The sequence below is a fragment of the Anomaloglossus baeobatrachus genome, chromosome 1, assembly GCF_048569485.1.
Source record: "Anomaloglossus baeobatrachus isolate aAnoBae1 chromosome 1, aAnoBae1.hap1, whole genome shotgun sequence".
Taxonomy (NCBI): domain Eukaryota; kingdom Metazoa; phylum Chordata; class Amphibia; order Anura; family Aromobatidae; genus Anomaloglossus; species Anomaloglossus baeobatrachus.
In genome coordinates this window covers 871,906,822-871,927,443 of record NC_134353.1, presented here as the reverse complement: position 1 = coordinate 871,927,443, position 20,622 = coordinate 871,906,822, and the positions used below count along the sequence as shown (strand labels likewise).

At 44.0% G+C, this 20,622-nt stretch overlaps 1 protein-coding gene across 1 annotated transcript in view; it reads left to right on the top strand.

The window, feature by feature from the left end:
- Positions 1 to 20,622, top strand: part of IPO11 (importin 11) — a 643,145-nt gene that overhangs the window by 368,076 nt on the left and 254,447 nt on the right. Inside the window, exon 25 of the mRNA XM_075326256.1 lies at positions 20,339 to 20,434. Within this exon, the coding sequence (XP_075182371.1) occupies positions 20,339 to 20,434 (96 nt within the window). The remainder of the gene's footprint in view (positions 1 to 20,338; positions 20,435 to 20,622) is intronic.

Below are 20,622 nucleotides of genomic sequence, written 5' to 3'. Positions count from 1 at the left end.
TCTAAGGCTGGGTTCACATTTCCGTTGTTTTAAATCCGTCAGGTCCGTCCGCAACGGATCAGTCGTTTGTTAGATGTCAGCTGACGCAACGGATGTGTTTGGGACAGCCCAGTGGGTGTGCCAAACATGCTGGGCATGCTCAGTAGAGCATGATGGAATCCAGCGCTGGATTCCGTCGTAAGACGGGTTACGACGGAATCCAGCACTATAGACATATATTACAAGCGTGACGGATGGCGACGGATTCCTGCGCGGTGCGTTAATTTTGCCGGCCCAAAAAACGTTACATTCTGCGTTGCTCCCGCCCGGCGGTCAGTCAAAAACCGACTGACCGCGACGCAGCAGATGCAACGCAAGGTCATCAGTCGCAATCCGCCACTAATACAAGTCTATGGGACACAACGGAATCCGCTAAACGGATTGCGTTGTTTACCATAGCCGCGGCTTGGGACTGATACATTTTAACGGAATTGTGAACCTAGCCTAAGGAAAACCAGAATATGGAAGGTTGGTTGACAATAGATACATTTCGGAATGATCTTGCTAAGCTCAGGGCAGATTGATATTGCTGTCAGCACCCGGGCTCATTGTTCTCATTTCATTGTGAGTCAGATATTGTATTTTTTTTCTCCTACTGAATGAAACTTTAGCCCTTCAAAGATTCCTTGATCAAAGCAAAGTCTAGAAATCACTAGTCCGCTGTCGTCACACAGAGGTATGAGGCTGTAGGTTTCTTTATTACACAAAAAATCTATAAAGCTCATGTTTATCAAGACTAGATTTTTGTTACAGTACAAAGCTGTTCTCCTATTGCCGACAGGTCCATGCGGGGAGTGAAAACCTACTGTTACATATAAACTTTAGATGAAAAAGACTAATGCAGAGGATTGAAGTGTAGTCTTGTGCAGCTTGGGATAAGGGTGGCATCAGATAAAGCATATTTCCTGCTATTTGTTTGTCTAGGGGTGCACTATTAGAAAAGTACATTGTATATTGAATTTATTGCCATGCCATAGCTTTCAATCCTGTATACTTCTACTCTCTGATCTGTCATGTGGCTAAAACCAAACTTTACTGCAGGACTGTCTTCTATGCACCTAAAGGGTGCAGCATCCTCGTGTGTACTTTCTTCTTCTGTTTTTGAGTAGATCTACACTTTTGTTGCAGATGAGGGGCAACAAGGCAGCAGTTCTAATATTCTGGGTACTTGTACATATAGTAGCATCCAGGCAGGGAGCTTGTGGATTAATTTCGACCTTTGTTTTCTCGTAAACTTGCTGGTCTGAGTCTTTCGTCCAGCCTCTCTTAGGGTACGGGCCTACAATTGGGACTTGCTGCGTTCTGGACGTGGCGGGTCGTGACCTGCGGGGACGCAAGTCTCCTCCGCAGGAGACCGCAGCTGCGCTTGCCTATGATCCAGGCTCGCACAGTTGCAGACTCAGTGTTCTCCATGAACGCTTGTGACTCCACCTCAAAGAATTGACACTATATAAACCAGGGGTCCCCAAACTATGGCCCGCGAGCCGCATGCGGTCCCCTGAGGCCATTTATCCGCCCCGCCGCACTTCCGTAAGGGGTACCTCTTTTATTGGCGGTCATTGAGAGGAGCACAGGATGCATCTGCACTGGCGGACATATAGTCGGGCTCTGGGTCCTCGGTGGGCCCCCTGTGCTTCATATAGAGAGGCCCGCCGCTGGTAACCGCTCTTGTTTTAACGGGCCTATTGGCCATCAAACATCACTGCTATGCACCGAGCACTGACGTTTGCATGCAGTGCGTAGCAGTGATGTTTAATGGCCGCCGGCCTATCAAAGGTCGTGCAAGTTTGCAAGTGGCCTCTGATAGGCCAACGGCCATTAAACGTCACTGCTGTGTGCCTGGAACTGCTATCCGCGTGTGGTGCAGAGCAGTGACGTTTAACGGCCATCACTGCTTACCGCTGTGCTGCGGACGCTCCAATCGACTCGGCGTCAGACTGCAGAGACGGTGAGTGCACACTGATGGACAGTGTGAGAGAGAGCAGCGTGGGGTGGGTGGACTACATGGAAAATTTGTTAAGAAGAGAAGGAACAGTATGGAGAGGTAAGAACAGTATGGATAAGTGGGCACATAGGAGGTACCGTATGGATAAGTGGGAGCATAGGGGGGATTCTATATAGAAGTTGGAGTATAGGCAGCCAGTATGGATAAGTGGGAGCATAGAAGGGCAGTGTGGATAAGTGGGAGCACAGGAGGGCAGTATAGATAAGTGGGAACATAGGGGGATTAGTATGGATAAGTGGGAGCATAGGGGGGCAGTATGGATAAGTGGGAGCATGGGAGGCCAGTATGGATAAGTGGGAGCATAGGGGGGCAGTGTGGATAAGTGGGAGCAAAGGGGGATTGTATGTAGAAGTGGGAGCATAGGGGGCAGTATGGATAAGTGGGAGCATAGAGGAATCAGTATGGATAAGTGGGAGCATAAGGGGGCAGTATGGATAAGTGGGAGCATAGGGGGCAGTGTAGGTAAGTGGGAACATAGGGGAGCAGTGTGGATAAGTGGGAGCATAGAGGGGCAATATGGATATGTGGGAGCATAGGGGGGCAGTATAGATAAGTGGGAGCATAGGGGAGCAGTGTAGATAAGTGGGAGCATAGGGGGGCAGTATGGATAAGTGGGAGCATAGGGGGGCAGTGTAGATAAGTGGGATCATAGGGGAGAAGTGTGGATATGTGGGAGCATAGGGGGGCAGTATGGATAAGTGGGAGCATAGGGGGGCAGTGTGGATAAGTGGGAGCATAAGGGGCCAGTATGAATAATTGGGAGCATAGGGGGCAGTGTGGATAAGTGAGAGCATAGAGGGCAGTGTGGATAAGGTGGAGCATAGGGGGCCAGTATTGATAAGTTGGAGCATAGGGGGGCAGTGTAGATAAGTGGGAGCATAGGGGGGCAGTGTGGATAAGTGGGAGCATAGGGGGGCAGTGTGGATAAGTGGGAGCATAGGGGGGCAGTATGGATAAGTGCGAGCATAGGGGGGCAGTGTGGATAAGTAGGAGCATAGGGGGGCAGTGTAGATAAGTGGGAGCATAAGGGGCCAGTATGAATAATTGGGAGCATAGGGGGCAGTGTGGATAAGTGGGAGCATAGAGGGCAGTGTGGATAAGTGGGAGCATAGAGGAGACAGTATGGATAAGCGGCAGCATAGGGGGGCAGTGTAGATAAGTGGGAGCATAGGGGGCTAGTATGGATAAGTGGGAACATAGGAGGCAGTGTGGATAAGGTGGAGCATAGGGGGCCAGTATTGATAAGTTGGAGCATAGGGGGGCAGTGTAGATAAGTGGGAGCATAGGGGGGCAGTATGGATAAGTGGGAGCATAGGGGGGCAGTGTGGATAAGTGGGAGCATACGAGGCTAGTATGGATAAGTGGGAACATAGGAGGCAGTGTGGATAAGGTGGAGCATAGGGGGCCAGTATTGATAAGCTGGAGCATAGAAGGGCAGTGTAGATAAGTGGGAGCATAGGGGTACAGTAGGGATAAGTGGGAGCATAGGGGGGCAGTGTGGGTAAGTGGGAGCATAGGGGGGGGCAGTGTGGAGAAGTGGGAGCATAGGGGTACAGTATGGAGAAGTGGGAGCGTGGATGTACAGTGTGGAGAGGTAAATCTGATGTTTTCTGGTAACAACCTTGTTAAAGAAGCCACCCATGACATTTTGTATTCATTGAATGTGTGTATGTGTATGTGATGTGTGATAATATACTCACCGACCTCTGCTCTCTCTGGTGGTGTCCAGCAGACATTGACCATCTCATTGGCCAAAGCAGAAACATAGTTTCCATTGAAATACTGGTCAGTTTGTTGCTGCGCATAGTATTACTGTGCGCACAACAGCTTTCAATACACAGCGTGCAGCACATTGCTGCACGCTATTTCAATTACTACCTTGAATCTTGTCATTTATTCTAGGTTTAAACTTTCGTTGTGGGCGCATGCGCAGTAAACGTTTTGGGCCCGAGGAGGTCACATGACTCTGTTCAGCCAATGAGAGCACAACTGGTGTTCCCCGCCTCTATTTAAACTTTTGATTCCCTTCAATTTGATTCCCTTCAATCTGGTCAGGCGTCTACCTCTGCAGAAAAGGTGTTATACACTTGGCTTCACAATCCAGTAAAGGCTCCCCTGATGAGTTTGCTGTTACGAAACGCGTAGGGAGACTGGAGTATGCCGCTAATGGATCTCAATTTGAGGGTTTGGTGGTAGCTAAGCATTAAATAGCTCCCCCTCTGCGATCCTCCCTCCACCAGGGTTATGAACAAAAGACATACCGGTGAGACCATTCCAATTTATTTGCCTTTCATTTAAAGGTTTTTGTTTGCCTCTGCAATTCTATATTGCTATTAGGCTTTTGTTGTGACTTTCCGATAGAGGTCAGCTGACTATTGCTGTACTTACCTCCCCACGTACCGGATCATCACTTTGTGTTTATTGACTGTGAATTTTCCCCTGTTTTTAAATTGTCATTAAAAGTTACATTTTAATATTTTACCCTGCTGTGTCACATTTAACCCTTTGGGTATCTGCTCTTGCTATTGCTATACAATGAATACTGACAACAGTAACAATAGAAAGTCAGGGAGCATTTTGCGCAGCCAAACGCTGTGACCTTCTTTTGCCAGAAACTACATAACTGTCTGTCACCCGTGACTAAAAGCTTAAGGCCCTGTGCCCACGGGAGCTTGCGTCTGCGGATTTTGCCGCGGAAAACCTGCAGATTTATCTGGATTTTCTAGATAAATCTGCAGGTTTCAGCAAGTACAGACACTCCCCATGTTATCCTATGGGACATGCAGAGTGTCTGTGTCCACGTTGCGGAATGTGCGGTTGCGGAATATACTGCAGATATCCCGCATCCGCACATAACTGCATGTCAATTATTCTTGCGGATTTACCTGCGGAAATCTGCCTTGGTCTCATACTTACCTGCCTTGATAGCAGACACCCGGTCACTTTCCTCCGGTGGAGCACGGTGGAGCTAGGAGCAGGAAGGAGGAGGTGGGCGGGGCCTGCACGAGCTCCGGTCATGTGACAGCCGGAGCTAGTTCAGGCCCGCCCACCTTCCCCTGCACAGTGTCAACATGGCCGGAGAGAAGTGCTGCGTGATGGAGGTAAGTATGAACGCCCCGATCACTCCAGCACTTGTTCTGCATTGAGGATGCAGTGCCCAAGCCATGGTACTGTATCCTCAATGCAGAATGCCCGCACCATATCCGCAGGACATTCCGCAATAAAACCGCAGCATGGAAGCAGACAAAGTTGTGCTGCGGTTTTCTGGGAGATCCTGCAGAATGTCCTGCGGATATAACCGCAGGACACTTTCCCCGTGGACACACAGCCTTAGGCTACATGCGCACGCTGCAGGTTTTTTTTGCACCAAAACTGCACTTTGTCAGAGAGAGCCTGGAAATGTAAAAAAAATGCTTGTAATGTAGGTGCGTTTTTGATGCGTTTTTTATGCATTTTTTGTGACAAAAATGCACCCTAAAACGCATGAAAAACGCCCCAAAAATGCACCAAATTGACAGTATGCGTTTTTGATGCGTTTTTTTGTGACAAATGTTGACAAAAACACTAGAAGAATGAACATGCTGCTTCTTTTTTTGTCACAAACTTTTGTCAAAGAAAATGCTGACAAATAAACTGCAACGTGCGCACAGCAAATCTGACATCTGATAGACTTTCTTGGGAAGTCAAATGTCAGAAAGTTCTGACAACAAAACTGCACCAAAAAAGTGACAAAAATGCAACAAAAAACGCAGCGTGCGCATTTAGCCTTACAATTGTTTTCTTCATATATTAAAGTCACTAGAGAAACACAATTGGTAAAATTTAGCACAGTGACCAAATGCTAATGAAACTCTGATCTAATACACTGGCAAAATGTGGACAGTTTTTGAGTATGTGAAAAAGCATCAACGGCATGATAAGGCAGGTGGTTAAAGTGTGCGGTGCACCTGGAGACTTAAGGCCGCTTTACACGCTGCGACATCGCTCAAGCAATCTCGTTGAGGTCATGGAATTTGTGACGCACATCCGGTCGCTTTAGCGATGCCATTGCGTGTGACACCTATGAGCGATTTTGCATCGTTGCAAAAACGTGCAAAATCGCTCATCGGTGACATGGTGGTCCATTCTCGAATATCATTGCTGCTGCAGTAACGATGTAGTTTTGTAGTTCGTAGCACACATCGCTCCGTGTGACACCGCAGGAATGAGGAACCTCACCTTACCTGCATCCCGCCCGCAATGCGGAAGGAAGGAGGTGGGCGGGATGTTACGTCCCGCTCATCTCCGCCTCTCCGCTTCTATTGGGCGGCGGTTCAGTGACGCTGCTGTGACGTCGCTGTGACGCTGAACGAACCGCGACGTCGCTAGGCAGGTAAGTAGTGTGACGGGTCCACGCGATGTTGTGCGCCACGGGCAGCGATTTGCCCGTGTCGCACAACCGATGGGGGTGGGTACCAACGCTAGCGATATCGGTCACGATATCGCAGTGTGTAAAGCGGCCTTTACACTACTGCTAGTCTGGCTGTTTCCATCTTTTGTTGTCTCTGATTCAGAAGCATTTGGGGGCTACAATAGATCTCTTTCCAGCGAAGGTTATTTCATTCTCACAATGAGATTTATTTTTCAAAGATGGAGAAGTTTCCCACCTTTGTGAGATGGATCATATTCCAGTACAATCTGTGCCCACATGTTATCACAATTAGGCCCCTTTCACACGTCAGTGATTCTGGGACGTTTGTGCTTTTTTTTAAAACGTACCAGAATCACTGACATACGCAGACCCATTATAATGAATGGGTCTGCTCACACGTCAGTGATTTTTCACTGCACGTGTCTCCGTGCGGCGTACCCGCATGTGCGTGATTGCCGCACGGAGACATGTCCATTTTTTTCTGGCATCACTGATGTTCCACGGACCACGCAGTGGTGTGGTCCGTGAAACACGTGCCAGAAAAAAAGTGCTTTTAAAATAAAAATCATTTTTACTCACCCGGCGTCCAGCGATGTCCTCTGCAGCCCATTCTCCCTGCTGCTTCTGAGCCGGCTCATTATTGTCGCGCATATTCATTATGCGCGACACAGCCGACCCGGAAGCAGCTGCTGCGGGGGTCACCGCCGGCCGGATGCTGCACCGCGGGAGCGATCAGCACCATGGAGAGCGGGAGCGCGCCCAGGTGAGTTGTTTTCTAAGTGCAATCACGGGCCACGGAGAACGTAGCCCGGATTGCACTTAGACAACCCACGTGTGCTGTGAATCACGGCACACGCAGGGACATGTGCGTGTTTTACACGCCAGTGAAAAACGTCACTGTTTTTCACTGACGTGTGAAACGGGCCTTAGTGATGGGCGAATAGTAACTGTTCATGTTCAGATTCCCAAAGTACTATTCCGGTATTGGTCACGAATAATGAACCTAATGCAAGTCAAAAGGGAACTCGATCATTTTCTTGTCTTGACAAATACTGGAATAGTACTCGGTATTCGGTAAGCCTTTTCCAAACATGAAGTTACTATTCGACCATCACTTATCACAATTCATACTTATTGTTATACCAGTGTATGTCAGGGAGATAATACACCTAACATGGTGTACTATTAAACTCTGCATGCTTCAAATTTTCGTAAATTTTCATTTTTTGGTAAGTACGGCATTATTTCACACCCGCCCTAGGCCGCAGCTGTGTCTATTAGCTCATAGGGAGAGGACTTCATATTCATAATTTCTTGTCTGTGTATTTTCACAGCGCTGCTCTCAGATCTGTATTTTTCCTCTGGCTTCCTCTTCATGTGCTTAGTTCTAGCGTTTTGTGTGAAGTGCTGCAAAAGCAGCCGCCCGGAGACTCAGGAAGATTCTGAAAAAAAAAAAATCTTTCTGTAAAAGCTACTTTTGATCCATTAAAGCGATAATCTCTCTGAAGCAAAGCAAACGATTGGCAATAAACCTAAATAGGTCAAAACAGTTCAATTATGTATTTATTCAAAAGGGACTTTTCCCTCTGGGGATTGATTTGTCCTAATTTGCTCTCACTAGTTGAATAGCTCCCTCCTCTATTTTCCGCTTTTTTTTTTTTTGCATCTATATAAGAATGCTTATTTATGACATGTATATGGGTAAAATAAAAACTGCATAAAGATCTGTCACATAGCTGTATAATGAATTTTTAATTTGACAACAAAGACCAGTGGGGAGGAGAGGTGATGTTTGAGCGATAGGGGCTTCAACAGGTAAGTAATGCTTACTTGGTTGTTTTACATTATAACATGTCTTTCTCCAATTTTGTCAAATTGTGAACAACCAAACATTTTTAATATACTGATTTGCATGTTCACATTCCAGCATACTTTATTAAAAAAATTAAGTTTTCTTTTCTTCCAGATTAAAGATCATACAGTTAAAGGGAACCTGTCACCAGTTTTTTGCCCTATAAGCTGCGGCCACCACCAGTGGGCTCTTATATATAGCATTCTAATATAATGTATATTAGAGCCCAGGCCGCTGTGTACAACATAAAAAACACTTTATAATACTCACCTAAACCGGTCCCTGCGGTGGATGTGGCTCAGATGGGCGTCTTCATCCTCCGATGCCAGCGCCGCCTCTTTCGGCCATCTTTGTCGCTGCCTCTGTCGTTCTCCTGAAGCAGCGGTGCATGACGCGTCCGACGTCATACACATTCGCTGGCATTTAGGTCCGGAGCAGGTGCACTTTGATCTGCCCTAAGCAGGGCAGATCAAAGTATTGTAGTACGCCTGGGCGGGACTGGCAAGTGTGTATGACGTAGACGCGTCATACACACAGGCTTCAGAAGGAGGATGAAGCTGGCCGAAAGAGGCGGCGCCGGCACCAGAGGATGAAGACGCCCATCTGAGCCACATCTACCTCAGCGACCGGTTTAGGTGAGTATTATAAAGTGTTTTTTATGTTCTACACAGCGGTCTGGGCTCTTATATACAGCATGTTAGAATGCTGTATATAAGAGCTCACTGGTGGTGGCCACAACTTATAGGGTAAAAAACTGGTGACAGGTTCCCTTTAAGTATGACAGGGAGCATATAAGACTGTCAACACATTTCAGACATTCTGGTTCTTACGCATGACTTGCTCTCCTGCTTAGCTGAAAGGCTTTGTCCACTCTTCAGACAACCCCTTCTCACTGAACATGTTTGTTCCCGTTAAAATAACAACCCTTATACTCGCCTTCGATGCCGGCACTTTTCCTGTGGTGTCAGCACTCTCTCTCCCAAGGCTCACGTGACTTTATTACATTATTTCAGCACTGCGCCCAATCATCGCTGACTTTCCTCTTCCCACCTTAGACGATTCAAGCATCAAGAGAAAATCAGAGCTGCGGCTGGCTACTCACTTCCTCTTCATGTTTGATATGTCTGAAGGTGGGGAGAGTAAAGCCAGATTCTGATGTAACAAAGTCACATGAGCCCTGGGAGTGCAAGTGCCAACACTGCTGGAACAGTGCCAGCACCGGAGGTGAGTATGTTATTTTAACAGGGACAAACATGCTGATTGATAAAGGAATGTTTGCGTACTGGACAACCCCTGTAAATACTCCCTATGTGGCACGCAAAAACATTTAAAGTGACAAAACCTAACTTCATGTTTTATTTTGAGTTTTTTTTATTCGCACTCAAATATTGCTCTGTCTTTTGGTTCATTTCTCTTCCATTGTCTCTTCATTAGTCTCAGGATAGTGCCCTGAGTAAAATGACAATTTGATACACAATCTGGAGTAGAAACTTCTCCAAAAGCTACCCAAAACTGGACCCCTATATCGTAAATGTTTTTGGGAACACCATGTAATTTAATATGAAAAATGAACAACGTAGATAAGCCCTTAGCATTATGGAATTTTAGAAGTGGAACCAAATGAACCATCTTGCTGAAATGATCCACTCACTGAACAATATTACCACCAGGATTAGGTAAATCAGTGATAAAGTCCATGGACAAGTAGATGCATGGTTGTAATAGATAACCTGTAGGGGCCTGACAAAAAGCTTTAAGGTACCGTCACACATAACGAGATCGCTAGCGAGATCGCAGCTGAGTCATGGTTTCCGTGACGCGGTAGCGATCCCGTTAGCGATCTTGTTATGTGTGACACCTACCAGCAATCAGGCCCCTGCTGTGAGATCTCTAGTCGTTGTAGAATGGTCCAGGCCATTTTCTTCAAAGGCGATGTCCTGCTGGGCAGGACACATCGATGTGTTTGACACTGTGTGACAGGGTCACAGTGACAGCAGAGATCGTTATACAGGTCGCTACTGCGACCTGTATTGTTCCAGCATCGCTGGTAAGATCTGACTGTGTGACATCTCACCTGCGACCTCCCAGCGACTTACCTGCGATCCCTATCAGGTCACTTCGTTTTCGGGATCGCTGGTAAGTCGTTGTGTGTGACTGGGCCTTTAGAGTTGGCACAGACTCTGCATTTATGACCATACTCCTCAACATCCTTAGGAGCATTCTGGTATCAAGAGGGCCTACAAAGAGATCTCCCAGGGGCAAAAGAATCCAGATGCCCAACTAAAACAAAATCATACACCTCTTTAAGAAGATCCATGTGTAAAGAGGACGGAACAGCAGTTTGTTTATAGACAAACCCTCCGGCGCACTGTCCTAAGCATGAATGCGCTGTCTAAGATCAGTGCTCAGATTACTTACCACCACCACCTCACTAGGAAACTTAACACAATTTTCATCCCTCAACTCTGGAACAAAACTATGAGACAAAGCATCAGCTTTAATATTCTCAAACCCGGGGAGTTAAGTCACCAAGAAATCAAACTGAGCAAAAAAAAAAAATGTCCCCTGGTCCTGTCTGGTCTTTAGACACTTGGCAGCATCAATATGCAATAGATTTTAATGATCGGTAAAGACTGTTATCTTATGTTTAGCCCTCTCCAACCAGTGTCTCCGTTTCTCAAAGGTTCTTTTAACTGCTAAAAGCTCACAGTCCCCAATATCCTAGTTAGATTCGGCTTGAGAAAACTTGCAAGAATATAAAGCACAGGGTTGAAGGTAACCATTCTTCTTTTGTGAAAGAACAGCCCCCATTCCCACAGGAGAAGCTTCTACTTGACCACAAAAAGCAGATCAATATCAGGTTGACTGAGAAAAGGGGCTTTAATATAGGCTGTCTTGAGGGCAGAAAAGGCATTTACTGCCTCGGGTTCCATGAGGAAAAGTCTGTTCCCTTGGTCATGTCAGTTAAAGGCTTGGCTATGACTGAAAAGTTCTTAATGACCCTCCAGCAATAATTTGCAAAGAATTTAAATCTCAGAATGCTATAAGGTTACCTAGTTGCACCCAACCAAGAACAGCTTGCACTTTAGCAAAATTCATCTATAACCCTGAAGCAGAAACCTAATGACCTGAAAATTGGACCTACTTCACTTCAAAATGGTATTTCTCCAGTTTAGCAGACAAATGTTTTTTGCAAAGAATCTGAAGGACCTGCTGGAAATGCTTCCAGTATTTTTTCTGAGAATGTGAGTAAATTAATGTCATTCAGATAGATCACCAAAAAATGTACCCACCAGAGAGCAAAAGATGTTGTTTATGAAACTCAGATAACCGCTGGAGGGTTGGTCAACCCGAACAGCACGACCGGAATTTCAAATTGACCCTCAGATATATTAAAAGCGGTTTTCCATTTATCACCCTGTCAAACAGATATGAGGTTATATGCCCCCCTCAAATAAAGTTTAGAAAACCATTTAGATCCAGCTTATTGATTAAACAGGTCTATTAAAAGGGTAAAGGATTGGGATTGGGAATCGGGGTTTTATTAATTTCTGTAAAGTCAAAGCATGGAAGCAACCCTCCATCTTTTTTCTTAGCAAAGGAAAAACCCCACGGTGATTGGACGACCGTTTATGCCCTTAGGCCACTTTTTTTTTTTAATATACTCTTTCAAGGCCTCTCTTTCTGCAAGATAGAGGTTAAACAAAAGAAACTTAGGCATGTTCACATCAAGTATGAATTCTTAAGCGCAATCATATGTCCTATGCAGTGGGAGAACATCACACTCAGTCTCAGAAAATACTTCATCAAAGTCCTGAATGAATTCTGCATGATTAGACCTTATAGAAGCCAAAATAAGCAACTAGATAAACAAGAGTCGCCCCAAGACTTAACTTCCTGAGTCTCCCAATTGCTGGTAGGATTGTGTTTAACTAGCCAAGGCAAACTTAACACTAATTTTGCAGGTAAAGGGGCAAACTCCATATATGTAATGGATTCAGTGTGTAACACATGCTGGAAAAAGAAACAGACAAGCAAACAAACCGTAGGGAAAAACAAAAGCGATGACTCAGCAAGAGTATCCTGAATTGAGGAGCTGGAATCTCAAACATCCATCAACCTTGGAATATAGCCAGGACTGATGAAATCATGTGAATGGTGAGTATAAAAAACGCCTCCCAGGATTTGATAGGGAAAACAAAACATATAAGTGAACACACCTGAATAGAAATTTACCGAAAGGCAAGGGAAAGGAAGACAAAAGAACTAACAGCAGTTGGACCGAGACAAAACAGACTGTGGTCCAACGTAGAGGGAAACCGACCACACAAAGCAGAGGTCAGCGAATAGAGCACCGGAGTCGAACCATGACAATTGGGTTTCCTACTTTGCAAGGTGTAGTCTTACTAGCGCTCTTCGTTAACTACCTTGTCTAGTTGTCTGTTGCCTATCCTAACTGTAAAGTCGACCTTTACTCTTTATAAATGCAAAATGTTGCTACTGTTTCTGGACCATGACTTGGCATCTCCTGCCTTACTGTTTGTCAGCCATTGCAAAAGACGGCTTCTCCAAAGAAGTGACCTGGTGTTCTTTAAAAGGAAAGTCCATATCAAGTTTGTTAATATTCTTGTATGTCAAGAGCTCTTTTTGGCCATCGTTACACATAGATTACAATGCTTTGTACATGCACTGCGCATTTGTAATTATAATTTTGCTTTAACATTTACTTCAAAAGCCTTAGTAAAAGAGAGAATAAAGTTAATGCTGGTCTATATTTATTTTTTTATGTGCAAAATGCCATTTAGAAATTCAGTGATTGCTCAGTAGAGCATCGCTTTTATGTGTGCTATTTTATTTGTGATCTATGAGCGTTGATCCACCTCTGTGTATGCAACTGAATGTAGCAAAATAAATCCCAAAATATATGTTTAAAAATATTAAAGTTTTCCTTCCGCCACACAGTATTAACTGTATAATCGTTTTCTCTCATCATACACGGTAATATGGGATTTTCCTATAACGCAGCATTACCGAACGCTTATTGGAAAGGGACATCTGTTCTTAGTCGCACAGTTTGCTAATCATATAGTTTTCTTCTGAAGCTGCCATCATTGAAGATCCAGCCTTGGGAACAAAGCACAGATGTTTTGTGGGCTTTGAGTTAGGAGATTATATGAATTGGAACAATCACACACTAAATATAAACTCTCATGGATTACTAATGCCCATTGTATTTTTGCATCACTTGTTACCAGTCTTTTGTTCTAATGGTAATTGCTCTGTTCTGAATATTTTGCTGCTTGCATATTCCTGTAATATTCGGGATAACAACATCACGTTTGTGCTAAAAAATTGACTCAATCTATGAAAAATAACATATTATTTGTAGTGTAGGAGCCAACATGTTTTAACATGCTTCCAATTGTGTCTATGTAAATAATCCTATAATTTTCAGACACCTTTTTATTGAAATATTGTTAATATAGTGTGATAGGTCTGTGCCACAGTAGGTCTCATCTAAAGAAAAGTAAAGTAGTGTTTTTCCAGAGCATTCTGGTTCATGGATATAAGGCCAGAATCAAATTGCGAATGTGGTGCACTGGTCCTTATTTACGAATCAAGAAAGATTTAGGAGACGTAAACTTTTTTGATTGGTAATTGGTGAAGATGTTGGGTGAATATAGGGGAAAATTACAAGTTAAACTGGTCATTCACTTTGAAATAAGAAGGAATTTGTCTTGAAAGATGAGACACTTTCAACTCTCTGAATGATCAGGTTATATGCTGCCGATAGAAGTCTTACATACTGCCCATAGAAGTGTATGAAAAGTGAAGGGGGAGGTAGAAACAACTACAGAGAAAGACAGAGGTATAGAGGCACAGGGCTCATCCTTTCTAGTGTTACCCCACAATTAGCAGTCGCACTGCTAAGTACTGCTAAACCAACATGGTACTGCAGAGAGCTACGGGAGCCGGATATTCTCTCGGTGTAGCTTGCATGAGAAACATCTTTGTAGTAAGTCTGCATCCTCTGACTTCTTGGTCAACTAAAGGGTTCGTGCCCACGATCAGTTTTCACAATGTTTTGGACGCTTCAGCTGTGTCCAAAATGCTGCAATGTACAGTAGAAGCACAGGGGATGAGATTTCTAGAAATCCCATGCCCACTGTGCTTGTTTTTTTCCCGCAGCAAACCCTGACTTGCGGACTGGCTTTCCGAGCCACAGCATGTCAATTGTTTGCTGTGGAGTCGAAAGCTTCCTCTGCAGGGAGAACAGAAGCAACTGCTCAAGCCCGGATCAATGGCACAGACAGCTGCAGTCTCCTGCGGAGGAGACTTGTGGCCCCGCAGGTCAGGACCCGCCGCATTGGAACTTGCTAGAAAACTAGTGAAAGATGCCATGTACGAATAATATGATTACTATGATTATGATTACAGAAATTGTGCTACTCCTCATGTCAACACATACAATAACTGACCTTGAAATGTTACCTAAAACAAGAGGTGGGAAAACATTTTTTGTCACTCCCATCTATTGAGAAAATAGGGATGCACTGACCCCAGATGTCTGATTTATTGCAGCTTTTTTTCCCAATGAAATATGTAGAGTAGGTGGCTGCTTCACCTTTTGGTGGGAGTTATGGGCACAACCAAACACTTTGTCTAACTCCCATACACTCTAGCTACTTCTCCATTGTAGTACATGAGTAGTAATGACTGTGAATCACTGAATGGGTGCTAATGAACCTGTTTTTCCTGGCTGTGTGGGATCCTAGAAGTTGGGACTTGTACTTATCTTGCATGTATAGCATGTGGATGGGAATACCCCTTAAAAGGAATATGTCAGCAGGTTTTTGCTACTTCATCTGAAAGCACCATGGATGTAGGCAAAGAGATTCTGAAAGTAACGATGTATAACATAGATTACTGTGTGCAAACAGATTAACAATATTCACCCAGAACTGCTTATGGTTCTGGGTGCATATTGCACCTGACAGGTTCCCTTTATGTGTATGTTACAGATGCTTTGAGGCAATTATGCCATGTGACACAAAGGTAAAAGTATATTATGACAGCGATGTTAACACTATTGTTTGCAAAAAAAAAGATCAGCTCCCAAGCCCATCTTACAGCACAACCTCCATGCATCACACAATAGCATCTTCTTTTTGGACTGGAAACAGTTGTCTCCGGAAGATCACTCAGCGCCTCAAAACTGGCATCTGCATGAAGTGCAGTGCAAAACGCCTGTCTAGAGGTTATTAGAAACAATGTTAAGGCCTCCAACCTAACAGGAATCATCTGGGACCTGCTCTGGGTCAGTAACTGGTTCTGTTATGCTGTTGGAGGATGAAGATCCAGAAGGCAGCACATTACCCATGTTCTCAGCACTCTGACTGCGGGTGACAGCGGCTATTTAGGCTGTCTCCCTAGGGAATAATAGGACCTTCCCATCAGCCTGACTAGCTGGGGATAACACTTTTTCCATCATCCTGACAGCATATGGATACCACTATCTTAAACTTTGTGACAGTGAAGGCAGTCAGAGAGCGCAACAGGCTACCACGGGAGGTAGTGGGCTCTCCATCAATGGAAATCTTCAAGCGGAAACTGGATAAACATATAGCTGGGAAAACCTGCACTTGCAGGGGGTTGGGTTCGATGGCCATTGAGGTCCCTTCCCACTCTACCATTCTGTGATTTTATGATCCTATCACACTGACAAGCAGTGAGTAACCCCTTTCCCTCATCCTGACAGGCTATGGGATATACTTTCCCAAAAGTCCTGTCAGGCTGAGGGAAACACTTTTCCACCATCTTGAGAGGCTGGAGATAACGCTTTCCCCCACCTTGACAGGTTATGGGTAACACTTTCCCACCACTCTACTAGATTATGGAAGACACTTTCCCATCATCCTGACAGGCAGTGGGTACTATTTTGACACCATCAAACTCCCACCTCAATTACTGCAACATCCTTCTCTGTGGCCTCCCTGCTAACACGCTCGCCCCTCTCCAGTCCATCCTTTATTCTGTTGCCCAACTGATCCACCTCTCTCCGAAATACCATCCCGCTTCTCCTATTTGCAAATCTCTCCACTGGCTCCCACTCTTCCACCGTATCCAATTCAAACTACTAACACTATAAAGCAATCCAGAATCTGTCTCCTCCGTATCCCAAGATCTCCTTCTCTCTCATTCGCTCCTCATGCAACCTCCTCCAAGACTTCTCCCGAGCATCCCCAGTCTTCTGGATTTCGCTGCCTCAACACGTCAGACTATCTGCTACACTATCAAGCTTCAAATGGAACTTGAAAACTCATCTGTTCAGAAATGCCTATAATCTACAAAGACCTCACTGCTTCACCACCACCATAGCTGCCACCTCACCACCGTGCGGAGCTGCCGCTTCACTACCATGCAGAGCTGCTGCCTCACCACTGTGCGGAGCTGCCGCCTCACCACTGTGCGGAGCTGCCGCCTTACCACTGTGCGGAGCTGCAGCCTCGCCACCATGAGGAGCTGCCGCCTCACCACTGTGCGGAGCTGCCACCCAACCTACAACCTACCTACTTTTTCCTCTCCAAAATCCTATAGAATGTAAGCCCGCAAGGGCAGGGTCCTCTTCCCTCTGTACTATTCGGTCTACTGTAACTTGTATATGTATTCTGTATGTAACCCACTTCTCATGTACAGCACCATGGAATCAATTGTGCTCTATAAATAAATAATAATACTAACTGATGCTGAGGCTGCCCAAGTATGAAAAAATATGCATGTTCTTCCTCTCGGCATTGCAATACTGAAAATGTGCCTTCTATAATTATCAGATCAATACAAACCCCAATATTCCTCAAAGACCACTTGTGCCCAAGAGAGCTGACTTCAGTGGTGACAGAAGTGAAGCTTTTTAAGCTCTGAATACGCACATTGTAGTCTTCATGTCTGGACTGGTATACTGTATCTGCTGGATAGCAGTTACCTGTGCATACTAGGGGGTCTTACTTCAATGGAACTTGAAGTGTCAGCTCTCCCTCTCTTCCCCAGTTATTAATCCCATTTGTTCAATGTTGGGGTGGATATGTCCCCTATCCAGAGATGTTTTATAGACTTTATAATGGTTCTACAAGAAATGTTATTTCATTGTTATTGTTTTCAGACATGAACGCACTCAATTTGTTAAATGTATAAGCTGCTGGATGCACTCAAATTGAATTTTTTCGACCAAAGGAATTTCTATTAATCTCCAATAAAAATGCTTTCCTGAGTCCCATAAGTTAAACTTACTTAGGTGTGAATTTAAACCGTTTCTTCCTGGAGTTCACCCCAACCCAAGGTGAAAGGTTTATTGTTATTTATTTAGCATGCGGTGAAGGTGGTTTACTGTAGACAGAGCTTTATTTTGCTTTCTTTTCTACTATTCACTGAACCAGAAAATAAATCTTTCATTTGCTTGTTTTCCTTTTTCAGTTTTGCTTTTTTTCCCCCATAGTTTAGTTTTAGCGAACATCTTTTAAATAATATCCCCCCCCCCCTTCTTGCTTGCCCGGACTGCTATTGGCCAAGACCACTATTATCAGTAGCCGGGTGTTGGTATGGTTTGGGAAAGCCACAATGCATAAACTAGACTTACCATCACCTCTACTACAAAGAAAATGAAGCATTAGATTGGTCAATGGAAATTGGATTTATTGTCCATCTTTTAGAGTTGGTAGTTTCAGAATGAATTAGAGCTTTGACACTTCTTTAGAATAATGGATGGTAACATCACAATTCCAAAAAGCACCATAGTCCATCATAGGGATAAAAACTTCTATATTTCCAATGCAGAATAAAATCCAAATTGTAAATATCCAGCTAAAGTGACAACTGTTACATATTTCAAGTGTATACAACACTTTTACAGTTGCATGCAAAAATCTTGCCCCCCTGGTCAAAATTACTTTTATTGTGAACAGTTAAGCAAGTTGAAGATTAAATGATCTCTAAAAGCCGTAAAGTTAAAGATGACTCATTTCCTTTGTATTTTAGGCAATAAAAAAAATAATCTTTTTCATTTTTAAATGAAGGAAAATGGGTTGATGCAAAGTGTGGGCAATATGCCTCGTTAGTACCTAATAGCACCCCCTTGGCAATAATCACAGCTTGTAAACGCTTTTTGTTGCCAAACAAGAGTCTTTCAATTCTTGGGATTTTCATCCATTCTTCCTTGGAAAAGTCTTCCAGTTCTGTGAGATTCCTGGCTCATCTTGCATGCACTGCTCTTTTGCGGTCTAGCCACAGACTAACAATGATGTACAGATCAGAGGACTGGGAGGGGCCATTGTAAAACCTTCAGCTTGCACCTTTTGAGGTCGTCTATTGTGTTTTTTTCCATGTGTTTAGGATCATTATCCACTCGTAGAAGAAGCCATTCTCTTCTCAACTTCATCTTTTTTTACAGATTGTGTTATGTTTGCTTAAATAATTTGTTGACATTTCATTGAATTCATTCTTCCGTCTACCTGTAAAATGTTCCCCGTACCATGGTTCCCCGAGAATGGCTTCTACAAATGGATAATGATCCTAAACACACATCCAAGTCCACAATAGACTACCTCAAAAGGCAAAAGCTGAAGGTTTTACAATGGTCCTCACAGTCCCCTGATCTGGACAAAATCTGTGGCTAGACCTGAAAAGAGCAGAGCATGCAAGACGAGCCAGGAATCTCACAGAACTGGAAGGCTTTTCCAAGGAAGAATAGATGAAAATCCCTCAATCAAAATTGAAAGACTCTTGGCTGGCTACAAAAAGCGTGTACAAGCTGTGATACTTGCCAAAGGGGGTGTTACTGGGTACTAAGCATGCAGGGTGCCCAAACTTTTGCATCAGCTCATTTACTCTTTTTGTTAATTTTTAAATGGAAAAGATGCAATTTTTTTTTTTTGTCTAAAATACAAGAGACTTTAACCTGATGTATTTTAGAGATGAGTTTGTCTTCAACTTGCTTAACTGTTCAAACTGACAGTAATTTTTACCAGGGGTATGTGTATATATATATATATATATATATATATATATATATATATATATATATATATCATGATGGGCGGAATGGACTGTAAAAGTCCACATCTGGGTGGTTTCAAAAGAACCTGAGCACTGACCCTGGGCCCAGAGTTCTCAGGGAACTCCAGGTAACAATCATCTCGGGTAATAACAAACATAAATAAATGAAAAATAAAAAATTAAAGAGGAAAGCAGGCATGCTATACTTGCCGAGTCTCCCGCGCTGCTGTAACGCTGCTTCCGGGGCCACTCATACTACTTCCGGGGCTGCTCATTGTCTTTCATACATATTCACTGCTACCCAATGGCAGTCCCAGCATCACTTGTTGCAGTCAGACAGCGCCCCCACCCTGAGTGGCAGCGTGTCTGACTGCTTTCAATCAGAGGCACTGTGTGCTTGTCCATACTGGTGGGTACGGGAAGCAGTGCATATGCATGAAGGCTAATGAGCGGCTTCGTAAGTAACATTACAGCCACGTGGAGACTGGTAAGTATAAAGTGTTTGCTCCAATCCTCCTATCCCCTCTACCACCATTTTTAAGCACCTGATTCCGGTTCCCATAGACTTATATGGGACTGGAGTCCGGCCAGGCCAGGATCAATTCCGGGCCTGAACCGGGTGTTTTTTTTTTTTTTGTTTTTTAAACCTGCTTGCACCCGCTGATCTCTGATATCTAAGAGTCTGCCCATCACTAATAGATATAAATATATTGTGACCAACATGGAGGCTATAAGCGGTAAGCCATACAAAATTATTCCAAATTGCTAAACAAAATAATTTTTGCCTAAATTGCTTGCATTTAAGTAAGAAAAAAATGTGTCGCCAATGGTGGACATCTCCTTTAAATGTTGTTTAATTAAAAGAAAAGTCCTGTTAAAGTCATATTTTTATAATTCTTTTGCATAGTTTGTTTTGTAGTAGAACCTGTTTTCTTTGCGCTGCTTGTTGGGTTAATACTTATTCTGGCTCTTTTTTTTTTAGGTTGTGGAAAATATCCTGATGGTAAATCCAGATGTTGGACCACAAATATTTCATGCCTTGCTGCCACCAGTCTTCAGAGGCATTCTCGATGGAGAGGTAATATGTTCCTTTCAGATGGTAAAGTAACAGTTTTTAGGTGCCCACCATATATTAGTGACTGATGGTGCCAGTATACAGTGAGTATACAATACTGCTACATGTGTAAATGAAGAATGACATACAGTGACCAAAAAAGTACAAAATAAACAGTCATCAAGTCTAATGGTTGGCATCTTCCGGCCAAA